The sequence below is a fragment of the Zootermopsis nevadensis genome, unplaced genomic scaffold (assembly GCF_977971745.1).
Source record: "Zootermopsis nevadensis isolate Lab colony 2312 unplaced genomic scaffold, Znev_1.0 Znev_ptg000061l, whole genome shotgun sequence".
In the NCBI taxonomy this organism is placed as follows: Eukaryota; Metazoa; Arthropoda; class Insecta; order Blattodea; family Termopsidae; genus Zootermopsis; species Zootermopsis nevadensis.
Window position 1 is genome coordinate 18,415,520 of NW_028259192.1, and position 21,915 is coordinate 18,437,434.

At 35.1% G+C, this 21,915-nt stretch overlaps 2 protein-coding genes across 19 annotated transcripts; both read right to left on the reverse strand.

Moving 5' to 3' along the window:
- Positions 1-550: 550 nt before the first annotated feature.
- On the reverse strand, positions 551-10,017 carry LOC110834853 (uncharacterized). Of its 2 annotated transcripts, none has more exons than XM_022074436.2 (5): positions 6,118-7,065; positions 4,955-5,074; positions 4,141-4,269; positions 3,403-3,473; positions 551-2,591 (listed from the first exon to the last, which is right to left on the reverse strand). In XM_022074436.2, exons 1-5 carry the CDS (start codon positions 6,139-6,141, stop codon positions 1,202-1,204), a joined length of 1,734 nt encoding a protein of 577 aa, XP_021930128.1. In that variant the 5' UTR covers positions 6,142-7,065; the 3' UTR covers positions 551-1,201. The 2 variants fall into 2 exon arrangements, with proteins under 2 accessions (XP_021930128.1, XP_021930130.1); XM_022074438.2 differs by lacking the exon at positions 6,118-7,065 and adding an exon at positions 9,945-10,017 and having other exon boundaries at positions 987-2,591.
- Positions 9,772-21,146, reverse strand: pinta (prolonged depolarization afterpotential (PDA) is not apparent). 17 transcript variants are annotated; one of them, XM_022074442.2, is made up of 10 exons: positions 19,912-20,950; positions 18,809-18,966; positions 17,895-18,054; positions 15,115-15,373; positions 14,067-14,177; positions 13,628-13,733; positions 11,468-13,451; positions 11,124-11,267; positions 10,696-10,823; positions 9,772-10,015 (listed from the first exon to the last, which is right to left on the reverse strand). In XM_022074442.2, the coding sequence occupies exons 1-7, from the start codon at positions 19,980-19,982 to the stop codon at positions 13,378-13,380; spliced, it is 939 nt and encodes a 312-aa protein (XP_021930134.1). In that variant the 5' UTR covers positions 19,983-20,950; the 3' UTR covers positions 9,772-10,015; positions 10,696-10,823; positions 11,124-11,267; positions 11,468-13,377. The 17 variants fall into 17 exon arrangements, with proteins under 17 accessions (XP_021930134.1, XP_021930144.1, XP_021930142.1 ...); XM_022074452.2 differs by lacking the exon at positions 19,912-20,950 and adding exons at positions 19,125-19,195; positions 19,700-19,882 and having other exon boundaries at positions 9,772-10,823; XM_022074450.2 differs by lacking the exon at positions 19,912-20,950 and adding exons at positions 19,125-19,195; positions 19,601-19,882 and having other exon boundaries at positions 9,772-10,823.
- Positions 21,147-21,915: the final 769 nt, after the last annotated feature.

Consider the following 21,915-nt stretch of genomic DNA (forward strand, 5'->3'; position numbering starts at 1 on the left):
ACTAAATTGCCAAACAAAAGAAAAATTACATGGTACAATAAAACCTGTGATCAGCATGGGGAGAAGCAGGGCAAGGCCTATGAATGTATTTCATCATACACCACTAAATCATTGTTGACAACATGGTTTAACTGGGAAGCCTATGGAGGACTGGTGTATAATGGCAAAGACTGAAATGTTGGTATCTATGTACAAGTCCATATAGCATAACTACTGAGAACACCAGTATTAATATCTTCACTGTGAGAACCTCAAATCTCATTCAAGTATACTGCCACAATCTTCAGGTAATGTATAACTACATACTCCCTTAAATGCAGCCTTCACATTCTCTCCAGTAAATCAATTTTTTTTTCATGGATTCTGACATTTAGGATGTAGAACAAATCAACAGTCAATACTACATTTTGCAACTTGTGACACATTAAATATGGAATATCAAATATGCATACAAACAAAACTGTTTACACTATGAGAATGACACTAATGTCAAACATGTTTCAACCACAAGAGGTCATCATCAGTGGCAAAAGCAAGTCAAATCATAATATAAATGATTATGGTTTTTAATAAAGCATAAGGGTAAGTTCTTTACAAAACCATATTTAGGTACACTTCACTGCATGTTAGTTTCACAGGAGAGGGTGTATTATATTGGGCACTTAGCTATTAGTCCACTGGTCTGATGGCCGTGGTTGTGCCGTCTGTGCCTGTGAACTTCAACGAAGCATGGGCGGTACTGTCAGTTTTTGAAATGTGTAGGGTATACAATAACTCCTCTGAAATCAGGGTAGCCAATTATTGTATATGAAATTTACTTTTTTCTGTTTATTGCTAGGTCAAATAACACATTGGACTCATGGGTGTTCTGTTCATTTATGATATTTTGGTTTTTACTAGTTTTATATATATGGAATTTTTCTAAAATGTCACGCATTTTACCTTTCGAGGCTATTCTTAACATGTCCATGATATCTTCCATGGGGTTGTATTCATATCCATGGTCGAGGATGTGTTGGGTGTATTTTAATCTTCTTAAGTTGAATCTAATGTTGTGGACTACAGAGGACCAGTTTGTTACGCAGCCACCTGACGCAGCTTGTAGCCCGAGAGTCTTTCATCAAAAAATTAAATACCTTGATAAAATGTACAACAGATTATGGATAACTGTAAATTTTAACCACTGCATAGAGGAATTTATCTATTCATCACACTTCAAAGTCGCTTGTTGATCATGAACCTGAATATGCTTCTTCAGATTCCAACTAGAAGAGAATTTCTCTTCACAGCTGCCACAAGCATATGGCTTCTCTCCCGAATGAATACGATAATGACATTTTAGATTCCAGGTATTCGAAAATCTCTTTTGACATACATCACAAGTAAAGTTACTTTCTCCAGTGTGCAGCCGAAAATGCTGATTCAGTTTCGAGCGATTTTGATATTTCTTCATGCAGACACTGCAACTGTACGGTTTCTCTCCAGTGTGACTTTGTAAATGTTTACTGAGATCATTCTTGCTAGAGAACTTCTTTTTGCATTTATCACAATCATATGGTTTTTCACCAGTATGAATACGATAATGTACCAAAAGGTTGTACCTGGATGAAAACATCTTAGCACAAACATCACAAATCGAAGGTTTCTCACCTGTGTGAACGCGAAAATGTCTTGCAAGTTCGCTTCTGTTAACAAATTTTTTCCCACATATATCACAAGCAAACGGCTTGTCACCAGAGTGAACATACTTATGTGCTTTCAAAGAAAATTTTGTAGAAAATTTTTTCTCGCACACTTCACAAGAATATGGCTTTTCGCCTGTGTGGTTACGCATGTGTTTCTTTAGCTCTGAACTATTTATGAATTTCTTCTTGCAAATGTCACAATTATATGGTGTCAGACCTGTGTGCGTCCGATAGTGTTCATGGAAATTCGAACTATGGGAAAATGACTTACAGCATATATCACATGTATATGGTTTCTCTCCTGTGTGTAGGCGGTAATGACTTTTCAAGGAAGAACTTCTTGTAAATCTTTTGTTACACACATCACAGGAGTAAGGTTTCTCCCCTGTGTGAATGCGCATATGCTTCTTCAGATCTGAACTAGAGGAGAATGTTGTACTGCAGAGTTCACAAGCATAAGGCTTCTCTACCGTGTGGACACGATTGTGAATTGTCATTTTACCTTTTGTTTGAAACGTTTTATGGCACACATCACAACTATATGGCTTTTCGCCTGTGTGATAACGGGAATGCACCTTCAGAGCACTGCTGTACGAAAATGTTTCATCACAGACATTGCACTTGTGAAAATTTCTTCCCGTGTGATTACGAATATGAACATTGAGATCATATATATCTGAAAATGTTTCGCTACACATTTTACAGTGGTGAATTGTCCCATCCTTCACTGTACTACACTCTGGAATTACTTTTGCACTAAGACAGCCTGTAGCATTCATGTCCAAATGCCCATAAGTGTTATTATACACATTAGCTTCTGTGACATGCTCATTCTGGTTATATATATGCATGTCTTGTTTCATGTAGTCAGCAGGGAAACAACTTTCTTGTTGTATGATCAATGAACTGTAAAAAAACAGTGGCATATGTGAACACATATTCACATGCAAGTGTATAAAGCTCATAAAAGCAGCCATTTTTCACAAAATACAGTTTTAAAATACAAACTATATTTCTGAAACAAACATATGTGAAAGATGCAAACACTAATAAGTTCAAGGGCCACACTGTGGCTATTTTGGTGGTAAGCTTGTAAACAATATTTAGCTGTTTTTCGAAATAAATTTTTTGCTATACACCACCATTTTTGAGGAACAAGATACATAACTTCAGATTGTGATGTAATAAACATACAGAAGTTCCATCACACAAAGAAAAAAGGAAAAACTTGTGGAAATGCTACTGGTTGTATCATTTCATGAAAAACAGTATAAAGTAATGTGCATATAGATGTAATATTTCAATTGCAGAAAACAGGTCATGCTCATATACATCATATTATTATACTCAATACAGATGTGTCAGAAGAATATTGGATTAATTTTAAAAACTGGATCTAATAGATCTGCCCATAAATTAAAATGGAAAACAACTGTGTCAAAAACTACTACTACTACTACATAGATCTGATGGTATCAAACCATCAGCAGTCCATAGAACAGCTATTCAATGACTGTTTCACTTATTTCAAATTTGCCACATCATGGTTGTTAGCTATAAACAACATTTATTTCTCTTGACACATCTACAAGCACTTTCCATGACCAACAATGGCATGCATGCCAGTACTAGGAATGTTTTGGGAACTTCAAATAACAATGCAAGTATAAATAAACAACAAATTATTATTAAAATAGTGAACTAAGAAACCACTCACTTGTTCACAGGTATCTGATAATCCTCCGTTTCTACTTCATCCTTCCACTCTTCCTTGACCAGTGTAGTGTCCTGTTACACAAGATATGCAAGTATGCACAAAGTTATAATGAATCAATGAAACAGATACAAGGAGAGAAGTTTCAGAATTACAAAATTAAAAATATCAGTTTTACAACTGACAAGGGAAAATGAATAACAAAAAATTCTGAAGAACTCTGTGTTATGTGCTGATTGTTAAGAAAATGTAAATGCAGAACAGAAAAATGGAATCTGCTGCCCAAAATGTCCATGTTTGAAAGTTACAAATCTAAATTAAGATTTAAGACATGTACTGCATACCATGTACATTTCAATCAATCATCCACAACTGCTGAGTAAATATCATGCAATGACAAACATTTGCTATGCCATATTTATAACATGAAACATATAAATACTGGGATTAAATATTATTAAGTCCAAGATAGATATAACATGTGATTTACATATAACATGAAATGTAGATGTATTGTAGGCTGATGCTTTACATCCAGCATGCCTTGATTATATATATGTGTGTGTGTTTCTCACAACAAACATGTCATAACATGGTTCAAATAATATTTCTAACAAAGGGCTTTTATTGATACAAATATAAAGATATAAATTAAGATATAAAAAAAAGGGCTTTTATATAATAATGAGAAAAATGTGTCAGATCTGGTTAATCTAGCACAAACTTCAAAATATCACTCACCCCAATTTCAGTCTTTATTATAGGCGCAGGTACTGATATAGGATCCTCTTCTTCCTTCACCTCACTGACAAAGTATATTATGTTCCTCTTATCTGATTCAGGGTGTGAGTAGTTCAAATCTAAATTAGGCTGTGAACAAATTCATCAGGATATAAAATATTTATTTTCCACGTGCACATTTCATTAACTTCAATACCCACAATACCGAAAGTATGCTCTAATAAAGGTCGCCTTCATTCAATGCAGAAAAATAAAACACTGATGAAAGCAGATGAGCATTCAGTATTTCTACAAAGGAAGTGTATTCTGACAAACCTTCAGACATAAAGTACAATCAACTGTTTCACTGAGTTGTTAACCAACAATAAACAACATAATAAAATGCAGTAACAAAGATGGTTGTCTCCTAGGTTTTAGTACTGTGTAGTCTAGTAGACATTTACCAATGTTTCCATGGCGTCAAGTACCTCTGAAACACTGGTAAACTTCTGCCACACTACACAGTGATGGTACCCAGAAGACAGCCATCTTCATACTCGCTGCCAAGAGAACCTCAAATCCCACAAAAGACTGTACTATTAAAATCTATCCTTTATCTAGCTTTTCAACTGGTGTTCTTTCCATTTCACATTGATAGTAGTTCTATTTACTTATAAAACAAAATTGTTTTGTTTTGCAGTATCATGCATGATTATGCTACCACCAATAATGCCCATTCTTTGTAATTTAATTTAGTATGTTGTTTCACATATTAAATTGGAGAAATTAATATTGATAAAAAAAATTTAAATGAAAAGTAGACAAGCAAACCCACCTCATCTTCTTGTTTAATTGTGGGCATACACTGTTTTTCCTCTTTCACATCATTGCAGATTGATGTCACATGAGTTTCACAATCTGAATCAGGTTCCACTTTAATTACATCCATATTGTGCTGTAAAATAAGTTCTCCATATCAGATACTAAAATAAGGTCTTAGAATGTACAACAATTTACTGCTTGATTTCATATCTTTATAAAATTCAGATGATTCATTTCCCACATCTTCTAACTGTGCCTCACTTCCCGTCACACAGGTCGGAACAAAAGCAGAATCTTAAGTGCAGTGCTGATAATTACAAGTATAAGTGTCCACCAACAATCGGTACTTCTGAATATTTCCAAACATTCAAATGCATGAATGTCTAATAGGACAACATTTTTCAACTAATCTGAGAATTTGGAAGTCACAGAAACCTTTCCTTATGATACCTAATTAATTCAGAATCTTGCTTCATAATTGATGTGTTTAAAAATGTTGGTAATGCTACAGCTATGATTATATCAATAAGGTCCTTTAAGGACCAAATATTTGTGATCTACACAAAACTGGCAGAATTTCTGCTATATTATAATATTCATATTAATAGATAGTAGTTGGTAAGACAAAAGATTCTTATTGCATAACAGCAAGCATTCCCAAAAATTAATATATACAAAATTTGTCAATATAATTTTGATTTGTTGCCAATGTTTCAAAATATTTGAACTTTTGTGACACTTCTAAAAAATCCACTGGCTACTATATAATAATAATAATAATAGGGATTGTCACTCCCATCTCCAGTCTAATGTTATCCATGATACAACCAGTATAAGCAGTAAGCTATAAAACTATCTAAAAATCTGTTAAAGAACTCAAAATATACACATACTACAAGTTAATTTAGACACTAAAATAAAGAGACCCTTAAAATAAATTAGAGTTACACATCCTTATATTCAAGTATATAGATGTCATATATTTCATCAATATTAGGTGTCCAGAAACAAGTATACACACTAATATTCATATTGTGATCGTGTATATAGCATAATGTATCGATATAATTGTCACATCGGACAATTCAGTGTGTTATCCCAGACGATGCAGGTCTACAGTCTTTACTATAATGTCAAACAATAAGCCATAACGTAACAATAAATCTCGTTACTTACGTATACTTTTATTGCTTCCGACATACACTGACACAAAATTCTCCGACGCCAATTACAATTTTACAACACATTCAGGTGTCATCTAAGAAGCCGTGACAATAGCCTGGTTAAAATGGAAATAACGTCAGCAGAAAGTACTGCTTAATGAGCTCAATAATTTGTGCACAGTACAAACCACGATTGTCAAATCAAGTTATATATAAGATGAGCAGGGGATATAGCGTGGTGAAGAGATAACTAGACCGGGGTTCGATCTCCGAAAGAGCAGGATTTTCCTTGTACAACACGTCAGCCCAACCTACTTCCTATCCAATGAGTATCACGGTTTCGCGATTCTCCCCCCTCCCCCCGCGAGGGTAAAGTGCGGCAGGGGCGTGAGTCTGACCACTCATCCCTATCTAGTACCATGGATAATAATGTTCTCCCCCTACGAGCCCACATGGTGTATTGTGGGTCGGCTTTACTTTTTAATTTCACAAGCGAAAAATGTAACTCAGTACTGCAAAACAACTAAAAGATTTTGAATAGGCATGCAAAAATACAAAAATATACATGTGTAAGAAATATTTATAATTATACACATCAGAGAAACACTTCTATAGTAAATAAATATAATATTAAGACATACAAAGAAAATTGAATTTCCACCAGTAGCCACAAGATCACTTTACACTGATGATTAAGGGAATATATTCATCCAAAATGTAACCACCTATAAGACCACATGGCATCACAACTAAAAAGCCACAACTGACATAGATACAATATCAGATTATATTACACAGGTAGGTAAGAAGGGGGTGGAAGGATAATGATGTTTGAGTTACATAACCCACAGTACATTATTCAAACATGTAAGATAAACATATTGTAAATTACATAAACAGGTACACTACACTTCCACCTTCTGAGACACAAACTTTGCACATCTGATACTCAAAAGACTATTGTCCATTACGGTCCCCAACAGACTTACAGTAAAGCACTTCAGAGTTTAGAGTTTTATCAACAGGGTGGGTACGAGCATGTACTACAAGAGTAGAACGCTGTCTGAAACTTTTATTGCATATGATACAGGAGAAAGGCTTATTTCCAGTATGGATATAAGTGTGTTGCACCAAAGTACTATGGTGAGAGAAACTTTTATGGCAAATTCCACATGTAAAAGGCCGAATTCCGGTGTGAGTTCGGCTATGTTCCTGCAGAGTTCCTTGTTGTGTAAAACGTTTTTTGCATACTTCACAGCTAAAAGGCTTGTGTCCTGTGTGGGTCAAAGTATGAAGTGAAAGGTGTGCACGTTGTGTGAAACTTTTCTTGCAAACTTCACAACTGAATGGTTTGTGCCCTGTGTGGATTCGTGTATGAAGAACAAGATTCCCATACTGTGTGAACTGTTTTTTACATACCTCACAACTAAAAGGTTTATCTCCTGTGTGAGTACGAGAATGATCTGAGAGTGATTTGCGATGCACAAAGCTTTTATTACAGATACTGCAGCTGAAAGGTTTATCACCAGTATGGATACGAGTGTGTGCTACAAGAGACGCACGTTCTATGAATGTTTTACTGCAGACCTCACAGTTGAAGCGTTTGTCCCCAGTGTGAATCCGAGTATGACGCACAAAGCTACCACGGTGTGTGAACAGCTTCTCACATATGTCACATCTAAAGGATCCCATGCGAGGACTAGTGTGATTTGCAACAGTGGATACTCTGTTATCTATTTCAGAGCTAAATATCTTAATGGGATGAAAAGTAGAAGTATGACGCACAAGGGAGTTATTGTGGCTGAAGTGTTTGTTGCATATATGGCAGCTGTATGGTTTATCACTTGTATGGGTACGGGTATGGATTGCAAGGTGGTGGCGAAGCCTGAATCTTTTGCAGCACACTTCACAGCTGAAGAATTTATCTCCTGTGTTGATGCATGAGTGTGCTACCAGGTTCCCATTATTTGAAAAGTGTTTGTGGCATCTTTCACATTCATGTACCTTTTCTCCTTCACTCTTATCGAGTTCTTGTATCAAATATTGGTCAGTATTCATTTCACTATCAAAATGCTTAATGCCTAAGATAACAGAGCTATTCAAGTTTTTATCATGTGTTTCTTCAACATACGAGTCATTCTCATGACTAATGTTTGCTTGTCTAATGTATCCTTGTTGACTGTCAGTATACACACCAACATCTGTTGTAATACTGCCCTCAGCAGCATGTTGATTACTCAGATCCCCTCCACTGCTAAAGAAAACAGACAATGTCAAATGCACTACAGAAATGCTAACAGTTTTTACAAAGCTGCCATTAATTTCAACAATAACAAACAATGTACAGCAGACTTGAAGCTAGTCAAATGGTTGTGGCAGGCAAGGTGGCATACACAAAAAGAAATTAAATCATTTTGCATTTGAAAGTGCCACTGGGCATGAAAATGAACTGTACATTTAATGAACCATCATTATGATTCTCAGATCACATTCAATACTAAATATCATATGCATCAAATATAACACTATTATATATTATATAAACTAACACTAATCCACACATGGATAAAGCAGAACAAGACTGCTACTGGAGCATAACAATAAGTGCGTTCATTTACAGAAGAACATTTTGTTACAGTAGCTCTTTGAAAAAGAAACAGTAAGGATGAACGTAAAAATAACAATGATTACATACACTGATCAGGATTATTATTATTATTATTATTTAGTGTTCTGTCTGACGACAGGTCCATATGAACAGGATCCTTCCATCCTTTTGTCGGACTGGGACCTGTTCATATACGTTCTTGGCAGATGATCCAGAAGTGGTTTGCCATTGCCTTCTTCTGTGTGTGAATGGAGTAATTGTTGGGATGCCACGGAGAAACCGGGGAAGACCCCGGAGGAAAACTCCGTGTTGCCTAGACCACGGCCTTGCCCAACACAAGTTATAAATTCGGGCACTGCCGGTAATCGAACCCGAGACCCCAGGATTACAAGGCCAGCGTTCTAACCGCTAGACCACGATCAGGATCATAACAAGGAAAATACATTTCTAATATTCATCCAACTGTTACTTACAGAATTATTAAAAGTACATTTATGCTTATAAATGCACAATCTTGTCTTACAGAAATATAAAAGAACAAATATATCACTGCCTCTTCTACTTTATTATTTACATCCATTTATGTGGCGTAACCCACTTACAAAACTGATGTCCTGGTGACCAAGTCAAAACAATATAACCATTAAGTCTGATGTATAGGAAATGTCACTAGCAAATTCCAGATAAGTTGTTGGTGGTCAACCATTACAACTGATGTTGACAAAATGCCACTTCATTTTATCTCATAAAACTGGAGTCAGGTTGATGAATTTGTTGCAGTAATGCAGATCAAGTGGTGGATATGTATTGATTTTTGCCTATCAATTATGAATAATCAGTGACTGTGTGCAATTATTAATAATAATAACCACATTATTCACTTGAAAATAAACCACTTGTTCTGTTATAATCTTAAACATGCAATTCAAAATATAGCCAGATTACCTGAATTTATTCAGTTAGCATGCAGAAGATAGTAACATTAAAGACAATTTGGATAAAAGAATACTATATTACTACTATAGGTTTACTTAGAAGTAATATAAATGCCACAGAAAGTATTTCAAAGGCAAAACACATTTATTGTCATTTATCTGCTAAATAATACAATAAGCAAATTATGGTTTAACTGTGATTTACATTCTTGTTCTGATATTCATAATATATCCCGAAGATGTGCCATTCCTAATCCTTGCTGATTTTACACAAATAAGTCATAACATCATGCTCACCTGGTTGGACACATTTCACATTCCTCTGTTCTTACTTCATTTTTGACTTTTGTATTTTGTGCCTCTTCTAGCTATATAAAGAACATTCAGCATGTAAATTATACCTAATGTTATAATGAAAGGGGAAAAGAAAGGAGAGATGTTAACATTTTACAAAACATATCATAAAGAACAATAAATGCACAATACATGATGTCACAGAAAAAATAAACATGTACAGTATGTTGTACAGGACAGTTAATGCAGACAGGTTGTGGCTTATAGTGAAACAAATGGACATGTAATACGTGCATATGGCCAATCTGGAGGCATATGACCATAGTGTTACTACTGGTATTACTTTTTAGAAAACTATCAAACTATACTGGTGGGTATAACACTAATACTAATGAATTTTACAAAGCAACACAGTCTACTACAATAAAAACTCCGCCATCATTGTTGAATCCCACTCACAACTGAGGACCCAAAATTACTTGTGGTAACACAACCAACCTATCTGTAGTAACAAAAATGCAACCACTGACTTTCAGAACAGTGACATATTAAATATTTCTGGCATAGTGAAACTGACAATGCAAAGAGGTATATTTTTTTTTTAATTTCTGATCTGAACTGTTTTATCTGTTAACTGTTGACAAATTAATGCATGTGAGTTGACTATATACTGAGCCATATGAACATTGCTGACTGGTGAGTGTGGAGGTCAAACCAATACTATGTTTAAGTCTCCACCACTGATATCACTAACCTGAGTGAAGATTCCTCTTGTATTTCACTGTTCCCTCAGAGATATACCACGCCAATGTCACTTATGATAATGGTTTCCCCACCTCACTCACATCTCATTGAACACATTACAGCCATCTGAATTGCATTCTGGAGGTACACAGTTTATTTCTTAGTCATGGACAACCACTAGAAATTCTTTGTGGTTACATGTACCTTAAAATACACCTCGATCTCTACTTTTATATTCAATATTCAACACCGATAGCATTCTACAATAATTACGATAAAGCATCAGTAATTGATACAGCATTTAAAAATAATTGATTAGCACACTACTTTATGAGCAAGAAATTAGTTTAAGGCTATGTGCCAATATTGTACTACAGCAAGTAAGGCAACAGTATAAAATGTTAATAAATCTAACAAATAACAATAACTGAACCTAACCTCAGTTTCTGTCCCTACTACAAAGAATGTTGCATGTACAGAATGATTATCCTTCGTATAAACCAGGCAATGTTCATTCTGTGAAGATATTGGGTGTATCTCTTCATCCGAATTAGGTTCCTCTTTAATTACCTCCATGCTGTGCTGTGAAACAACAATAATTATATAGCCTAGTTCGGAAAACTACATTCATTTCATTACACTCTATTATACACAAACAAAACATAAACTATCTATATCTGATAAAATTATGAGCACAAAGCCATATAATGTATATTATTTTATTTTTCACAAAATGAAACTGACTCGTCTGGAAAAGGCAAAGTAAAAAAGGAATACTGCACCTTTCGCCGGACTGCTGGATCGGGTCTAGCCAAACTTATATATATGACAGTAAGATTAATTGCTTTGCGTATTCCTATTCAGAAACTGTACAGGGCCAATATAAAGCTGGGCGTCAACAAATCCTTCGCTACAATGCTATGATCCCACTTTGTCCTTTCCCACATTAACTTTACCAGTTAATGCATTTTTACGCATAAATTTATTTTCAGTGGGCGACTGAAAAGAGAGGTAGATGCGAAGAAATTAGGGTGCTGAAATTAGCAAATCCGCAGGCGTTCTCAATGGGCGTGGCTCCATAAGCATAGGTAAAAAAACAACAAACATCCTTGACATATCAGAAATTCTTTCAATATAAAATCATAACTTGTGTCTACAATATGTCTCAATTATAAAATTATCTAATAAAGTAGAGTGTTTTACGGTGTGCTTATTTATGATACAAAGCGACCGTTTAATTCGTTGATTGTAGTGAAGTATTTCATTGGTTCATGGAGAACGGACTGTTTGGTTTATTGTAAATATCACCTCTTATAAAGAAATTTTAAGAAATAATTATTTGAGATCCGTTTCTGAAATGATGTCGATAGGTGATACCAAAGAGCCTCCACATATTTCTATGTTCACCACATCCCGCTTTGGTGGATGTTACAAAATTTATTTCGAATCATGACGGCCCTGTCCTAACCAATGATTCTATATTCCTCGGGATTAAAACTTAAAATTTGATGGCCTACAGAGTATATGTGTACCAGACCCGTCGATGTTTCAAATTAAAATATTCATGTTGGTGAATGACTGCTCAAAATCAAACTGAAGCATAACTAATGTTTCTCCAAAACGTTTACCTATGACTCCACATGGCATCACAACCCAGAACACATATCTTCACCACTGTGAGAACCTCAGATTTCACTTTCTACATCTTCTTTCTTTTGCAATACCATTTAACAGCCCATCAACCATACTAACTAGTAAATAATATAATAATATATACTCCTACTTACTTTCTTTTGAATATCATAATTATAAGTTGATTAAGAATATCAAATCACTAAGTTTCATCCAGTAGACTGAGTTACTTCTGGTCCTTGCACATAACTCTTGGTTTTTTAAATTAAAATCTGCTATATTTGGGCAACAAAGACATAAATCTCTGTATACAGAGTTAAAAAGAGGCACTGAAACATGACTAAATCAAGAATTTGAAAGAAAGATAAATGTCTATTAAAAACAAATTACTATCAATTGAGGAGTTTTTATGAGCTCCCCTAGAAAACAGATCAAGAAACATGGGCTTTGGGTTGGTTAATCCAAAGTTGGGTGAATTTGACTACAGACCTTTACTTTCACAGATGTTAACATATTTAAACATTAGAGTGATTCAACACTGCATACCTTCTGATGAAGAGGTCATCAACTCCATAATGAAATACTGTATCCCTACTATGCAACGAACAATTCCAGATGTAACAGGTCATTATTATTAACACAGGATAATGAAGAAGAGTAAGGGTTATATAAGAGGTGTGGGAGTAGAAAGTGTAGGTGGTTAGGACGATGATGATGAAACTGATTTTTTTTTGTTTCCATCAAGAGTGGCTGTGTCAGGGACAAAACATGCCTCTCTGAATACTAACCTAATATGGTAACAAACTGATCTAGTATACTTTTACTTTACAAATTTCTTTTTCCATCTGATACAGCAACAGGTGCTGAATCCAGATGCCTTTTAATAATGCATGAAGCTGTTGTCCTGTTAGTATTGGTCATTTATATATATTGTACCATACATGTTACTGTATATAAAGTAATAACCTCCAGAAATAAAAATATCTTAGTAACAACTATACTTATTTCTTTTGGAAAATTTAAAAAATACTGTATACACAACTGTAATGGAATGCAACAATTAGCTGGTGGCCTTATATCGCTCATCCTGAAGGAACCATTCTCGTTTCTCCGTCACATGGTGCTGCCAGTAATCTGAAGCACACAAAAATCTGTTCTGAAATGTTACCTGTACTGAGAAATTGTGGAAGCTATACAAATGATAAGAGAGATTGCCTGATTTATTAATGTTTACACATTTTTTAATATATAAAAAGTAAATTTAGACTCCCAATTCTTACATATTACTTTCCCGTCTTTTGGTGACTCACCAATGAGATCCTGCAGTGTGCCATCTGTTCCCCCATATTCTCTAGGCAGGAGTTCAGGTTCCACAACAGTATGCAATGATGCCAGACTGCATCCATGCACATGTACCTGACATATGTCATCAAAGTTTACTTGAGTAAATTTAACAACACATATTTTTAATACAAATTCAAGTTATTGTGGCCAACAATGGCAATATAAGCCATTCAGCTTCATTACAGACAACAAACTAACATTCTCTGCATTCAAACTTACATAACTGTCTATAAAAGGGTATGAAGGTGGAGATTGGATTCAGTTAGCTCAGGATATTAATCAATGGCAGACTTTTCTACACACTAATAAACATCAAAAATCAGAAACATTTTGACCATGCAAGTAGCAGAACTAAGAGGGTGGTTAGAAGTGTTAAAATACATATTTCCAACACTTAGTACTTACCCTCTGTCGCAATTTCTCTGTCATAAAGCGGCGAAAAATATTAAGCACAATGTTGACATGTGGAGGTGCATTCACAAAATCTAAACTCTTTGTACGTACAGGATAGCAGTTCTAAGGAAAGAAGCCAAAGGAATTAGAAACACCAGACTTGTAACAGCCTACAAGCTTCTACTATAATTATAATTTAAATAAAAATGGTGAAGTTATTCAAATGAAATTAAAGTTTACTTTCTCATTCAAATTCTTCTGCTTGCTGTATCCTGTCATAATTCATGTAATATTTAAAATGCACATAAAAAATAACTTTCCATAACTTTACAGCAGCTACTGAAACAGTGAGCTACAACATTCAAACAAACTTGTTAATAACATTCTGTGACAAACATTAAACATTTGTGATTTATATAATAATATCCAGAATTCTGATTCCAAGGACCTACATGTTAGTATAATTTGCTTCCATTAATTCTGCTGATTGAAAAAGTGTTGCTAAACAAACAATAAACAAACGCCATAAATTTCTGATACAAGTGTCTGATCAATAAAAACCATGGATATGTGGGGAATAAGACAGCCACTACCCCATACTGATTACTTGTTCATAGAAAAAAATAATCAACAGTATCAATAATATACTGTATAGTCATTGTATTCATGGAGAAGCCAATAAACAATACAGATATACACTATGCAGAGACATAAAATATTTTTCCTTGTATTTAATCAAATGTTGAAACAATTATAGACCATAATATCTATATTTTACGCCACATTAATATCTTTTGTGCAATATAATGTTCTGTGAAATATGTTTAAATTTGGTTTGATCTTCATATAAAGTAGGGTTACATTTTACTAATATGGGCCAACATTCAATGAAATTTTGGTTAGGATATGAAATGTAGATGGAAAGAAAGATGGGGATGATTTCAAGCACTTTTTGCAAAGAACACAAAATTTCATATTCTCACATGGAAACATACTGATTTATCAAATCAACCACATTTTACTGAAGCAACTAAACTGTCTTAAAAAAGATGGTACAAACCTGCCATGCATGCACAGCCTTTTTAACTACATGAGGAGGTAACTGCATGGCATGACCGAGAGTAACACCACTCAAGTCAAACACAGCTGCTACACCAAATACTGAGACTGTTTCATCATCTTCCAGTGCCAATTCCAGTGTCATCTTCCCAACCTTGAACACATCACTTTGGCGGTGCTTTTTTGGATCATGAACAGCAGCACGAATCAAAACCACAAGCCGCCCATGGGAATCCCGACGTCTCAAAGGAAGGAAAACCCTAAAACAATTAAGAACAAAGTACATTTTGTGTTATCTGTAAGCATACAAGAAAGGAAAATACACAGAGCAGAAATCACAATAATGTTCTGATATATTTAACATTTTCCACACTGCTTGCACACTACATGTAATTGATGATACAAAAAGAAATTTAATTACCACATCCCCTAAAATAGTTGCCACTTCTCTGTCCTATTTTTTAAATTGTTACACCCAACTTATCTGGAATTTTCTGACATGTGTAGTCAGTTTGATTTCAGACCTTAGTTAGGTATATGGAAACAATAAATATGTTCTAATTCTTGTTTTGTAACAGTGGTATGGCGGTAACCGGTCAGTCCATTAAAGATGGCACACACCTGCAATAAATGTTGGCCACATTAACATATCAATATTTAACATTAATCCTTTTTTAATAGAAAAAAATGTCTCCATAAATACTGTTAAAAATGACCAGCGACATTAAGCTTAGTTAGGATTCTTGTTGTTTCTCGGCACTACAACCCTGTTGTGGGTTTTCACAGCCTCCTTTTTTCAGAGGTTTCTTGGTCTTGAAGTGTGCACTTATGAGTAGTGAGTGACCAGCCCACTGACTGCACAATTTATACTCAATAATGATTTGACTGCCAGAGCCATCTAGCAGTTAATCAGGAGAGTTTTGGGTAAGAAATGACTGCTGAATTTTTCTTACAAAACATCTCGTATCATGCTCGTAAGGTTCTTTTATATGCCGTAAATCTACAGCATGGGACTGCCAGCTTTACTTTCCCTCCGAAGGAAGTTGTGCTACCGATTTTATCACCCTTAAAAATCCATTGAACCCACGAACCTTGGGTCCAGTGGTGAGCACACTAACCACTAGTCCACTGAAGGCAACAGTTAGGATTCTTAGTTCCATGAAAAAAGGAATAACATAGTTCAATGGAAGTGCTACTGACATGCCATATCCTAGATTAAAAACAACTTATAAGGATGTAGTATAACTGGGAAGGCTGAGCAGCTCTTAGAGATTGCATAGGGAGTCTACAATCATATCCCATAGGGATTTACACTTACAGAGGGAGGCAGTAGTTTAAACAGTGCCTTACAACTGTAAGTACATTACCCTGTTGTGTTGTGTAGTGTACTCATGTGTTGTGAAGTCTGTGTCTATGAACACCCTGATAATGAACAGTATGACACCTACTACCTATAAAGTGGTCACAATTTACATCTTAGTGTTGTGACCCTTAAATCAACTTAGATATATTCTGTAATAAGATCACTGTTATACTGCTAGCCAACATAGTTTACCAATTCAAAATAACACATGAAATCAGAATATCCCACAACTGAGCCAACAAAGAGCTGGCATCTGAAAAAATCATCCCCAGACTAAAGGCTACCAACCACTGGAAAGTCACCTGTTTTTCAAGATGTATCAAGTTCCAAAGCCAAAAAGAAGCATAATGGAGGGCAATGTGAAAGATCAAAATTGAAATATATAATAATGGACCAGGTATAGGTTATTGTTTTGGCTGTGGACCACTGATGATGAAAGTATTTACAGAACCCCATGCCAAACCAAGAACTACAGGTTTAACAACATAGAACAGGACACCTTCATATGATCTGATGGTAGGAAATAAATAATTCTGAATTATACAACCAATTTCCTTTTGTAATATGTCAAAACACACTTTTAGGTTCCCTATTTCATTAAATACAATATCTAATAAATCAGTCTTCTTAAATTTGCTTGTAGCACATGTAAGTTTAGCATCAAATGTCAGAGGGTAACTCATCACACTGGTCTGCACTGAACAGTCCTTGCTACTTATTCAAAGCACTGATGGAACAAAAAAGACAACTGATGACATACAATATCAATAATTTTCACATTCCCTTCCAAAATACACCATTCCTTTTCATTATACCTTTATTAAAACACAGGCTTTTATTTCACTGTCCTTATATTTTTATTGTATTCATCATCACCCTGATAACAGTGGCACTAGGCTCCTGTGAAACGTCTATCATCTAACAGACTATACAGTGCAACATCCCAGAAGACAGCCACCTTCACATTAGCCACTCGGAGAACCTCAAACCTCACCTGCATAATAATGAGCTTCACAATTTGTGCTTTTACCAAACATTATTAGGAGAAGAAGGAGTATGAAATAGGTGGGGCACACACAGGGAAAATCAGAAATGCATACAAACTTTTGGTTGGAAAGCCTGAAGAGACTACAAGGGGATCTTAAGGAAACAGGGTAGTAGTGTGTGGCCTGGACTGATCTGGCTCAGGACAGGAATCAGTGATGGGCTCTTGTATCCCAAATCAGATTGTTCTGATGTCATTGCCACTACAGAGACCTAGAAAGTCACATCAACAAGTGCATGTTAGACTTTGACAGCTAATTCCTAACAAATATCCTATCATATTGAAGAAATACATGCAGCATTAACTATATAGCATATTGAATTCTAAAAGTCTTATCTGGACCTTTTAGATCTTGCAGTTCACAGCAACTCACCCAAGCTGAAGCAGCTCTTGAATTTCAGGCAGACAGGGGTCTCTCTGGCTAAACCATTCAGGACAGTGGGCTCGTAATTCATAGTAGTTACTAAGCTTGCGTTTAGTTTTTTCAAGATCAAACTTGCAGCCACGTAGAAAACGTACCACATTTACTGGATCTGAAAAAAGAAGAATTATGCATAGGAATTTAAAGAAATTAGTACCAACAATATTACTGCATTCATGTTCACAAATTTTCAGGCATTTGGAGTCATCACTAATGGAAAATTTTTAATGAAGACATTATTAAGCTATATGATTCTCCATTTATAGGTTCAACTCTCTTCAGTGTTCAGGAGTTAAGATAAGATGTCCATTACTTAACAGAAAGTTTTGTTCTTACTTCTGTTCCAAAAAAATAAATTTTGTATGGTCAATCCCTAAGCAATTAATTAAGCAATTAATCAAAAATAATCAAGAGTTATGTTCTATCCTCTGTAACTTTAACAAATTTCAAAATTCAAAAACTTCTGAAATCCTCTGCCCCCATCGGGGATCGAATCCCGGTCACCCAGTCCATAGCCAGTCACAATACTGACTGAGCTACACCACCTCATACCTTCATATGATAGGAAAATTAATAATGCCAAATTACACAAAAAGTTTCCTTAGTATACTCATGAGTTCCATCAGGTATATTATTTGTGTCTAGCAGCAATGGGTGGACAATGAATTTTAAGTAATAATGCATATCCTGGTACTTATAAATGTCACATGAGGGCAGGAACAGCTTTAAAATTTATAATCTCAGTAGAAAAATAGCTTTCAGGGTGGTGTCCATAATGAATTGTACAGCAACCCAGGGTTTCATGGTACACAGTTTGAGAATTGCTTTTCTGCATCATCAAATTTAGAATAAGGTATGATACAAACCACGTCGAGCATGAAGGTGTGACTGTCCCTGCAGCCAATCCAGTATATGACAAATGTCACTGTCCCTTTTCTCCTCATTTTCATGAAGATATTCAGCTGCATGCTGTTTAGCTACTGGAGGCAATGAACATATGTACATTTCCCTCTTTGATGCCATCCTATGAATTATAAAGTGACATTACTCATACACCAAGACATTAACACTAATATCATAAATGTCTTCTAATAAAATTTGGACTCTTGTGTCATGCAAAACAACTTTCCACTGACAAGTCTATTTTTAATTTATCTTTTAGGAAATACTGTTATTACTTACTCTGAAACATTAAATTGCAACACATTAATTCTTAATCAGCTTTCATGTGTCAATATGACTGCTGCACAATTCTGAAAAGGTATTGAACTTCAAAAATCTGCCATAACATATTTCACTTGGGCTCTTCCTTTACAAGGCTGAACATAATCAAACACTTGTCAGTTAAATTAATCTGAGGAAGGTATACTTCAAATCTGTCATAAGTTTTAAACATAACTGACAACTCTGGTATAATGGGGCTAAGGCTGCTCTCCTCTTGTAAGATAATATAATGTACGCTGACCTAACCTGCAACATCATCATTACAATTACAAGAAAACTGGAGTTACTATTTTCATCGGGTCCTCAGAAGTGTGAAATGACCCAAGCCCCAAAAATATTTTGACAGAATTATCTGGAAGATGTAACTGAAAACCCACAACCATTACACAATGACGAAGGTAATCGAGAAAAATTATTCGAAGTTTAAAACATACCTTTCTTGTGATAAGGTATATGATCAAAGCCCCTATATTCTAACACGACACAAAGTTATGTAAAATCGTACATGTTAAATTCGTTATGTAAAATCGTACATGTTAAAGTGGTCGGTTCCGTCTTAACTTTGCTACAACGAATGAGTCAACTCAATACGAAAGTCATCTTGCAACATGTTATTCAATAAAAATGGACTGAATTGATTTAATCTTACGTGTCTACATTTTTATTACGATTGACAGCTCATTACTTCAGCGCCAAGTTTCGGGAAATATAATAACTACCCGCTCAAACATCAATTTATCATCACCTGCGTACTCTGGTGTGCATTGTTAGAACTTCATGCTGATGAGAAGATGTTCTTTGTCTCTCCATCATCATGGTCACACTAACTCTGAAACGTCGGCAAACTTCTACCACACTACATGGTACTACAAACCCGAAAATACTTCATACTCACTGCCATTTGAACCTCAAACCGTTCATGCTGATGTGACTCATGATAGCCAAATTTCATAAGTACACTTCTTTCACATTTATTCATACAATTCTCTTGCTCATCAAATGAGTAAATTTTCCCAATAGTTCTCACAATTTAATAAAAACGGAGAGAATAGGTCATTGGCATGCAATTGACTGGCAAAAGTAAACAGTGAATTTTAATGCTATTGAAACTTCTTTGAATACTATAATTATTACACTGTTGATACTAAGCCTTCATCAAAATTTACAACTTTTAAATTAGCATACTCATTAAAATTTGAACCTTTTACAGTACTAAGATTTGAATGCAAGTCACTTCTCAGTATATTATTCGTGTATAAAAAGAACAGGCCGAAGGGGGCAAAAAACTTGCCTAAATAATATTAAATAATTTTGTGAAATTCTTATGCTTGAAAGCTTAAATAATGAAGATTCAACAATGGAGATACCTAGCAGCAATCATAGATCATTAATTAAATGTTGTAATATTGCAATGTTGGTCAAACAGCTTGAAATTAAGGAGGAAAATAAATAAAACAGCTACTACCACAGAAACAAATAGAAAAAATCTAGAATTCATTTCTGAAATTGGAGCAACCACAGACGTGATTATGCCATTCCTGATAGGGTTGTTATGATAACAGTTGACAGCAGGGGCCTGTAGTTTAATACAAGGTCCAAACAATGGTGGTGGCTTGGTATAATTTACTTCCAACAATTTTCATTTTTTGCTTTAGTCCATTACCAGAAAAATCTGCACACAAATCTGAGAGTCAAACCTGAAACCCCTGAATGAGTCCAATGTCAAACCTAAGATATCGTGTATCCTAAAAGGAAAATTGAACAATATGTCTGAGTACTTATCTGTGAAAACGCTTACAAGTGACAGTCATATAAACTGTATTTTACTTACAGCTGTTGTGGTATTGATCCTAGAACATTCTTATCTCTGGTTAACTAAATGTGTGACTGGAGTACAGCAAGATAGGGCATTGTGCAGAAAGAAATTCAAGAAGAAAGTCATGATTATAGTCCAATTCTATAACTGTTATCTAGAGAAGACAAAAAAGGGCTCATATAGCAGCAATGTCAGTGTATTTATCCCCTTAACTTTTGAACCAACGTTATCTAAGTACATAAGCTGTGTCACTGGAGGTCATCTCATTGCTATATTTTCTAAATATTTTATGTCCATAAGAACAAAGTGGCAGCGATGTGAAACAATGAGGGCCTGATACATGGAGCCAACACAGAATTTGTAAATTCATACCACATCAAGAAGGGAAGCCACATATACCATAGTAATATTTATCATAAAGATAATATGGCAGGTGTCCTCACCATCAAAATATGTTTTAGCATCCAAAACAATTCTAAACATACCAATTTCATTCCTCCCATCTCCTTCTTGGTCTGCCCAGTGGATCCCCACCAAAATCCTGTATGCAGCCCTTGCCTCCCCCCCCCCCCCCCCCCATGCATGCCACATATCCAGCCCATTGAAGCCTCCTAGATTTCACTATCCTCACTATGCTAGGTGACGCATACAATTCACACAGCTTCTCATTATGCAATATTCTAAATTTCCCCATTTATTTCATGCCTCCTAGATCCAAATATCCACCTGAGCAACCTGTTTTCAAGTATTGTTTTATATATCCTGATCTTCAGTGTTTTGGATAGTAAACGAGATGATAACAGTTTTTGAAATGAATAAAACAAGCATTTCCCAATTGTATTCTACTCTTAATTTCATCAAGGACCTCATTTCTATTGTTCCCAGATACTTAACTTTTTAAATATTTTCAAATAATGTGTTACTTATACTTAT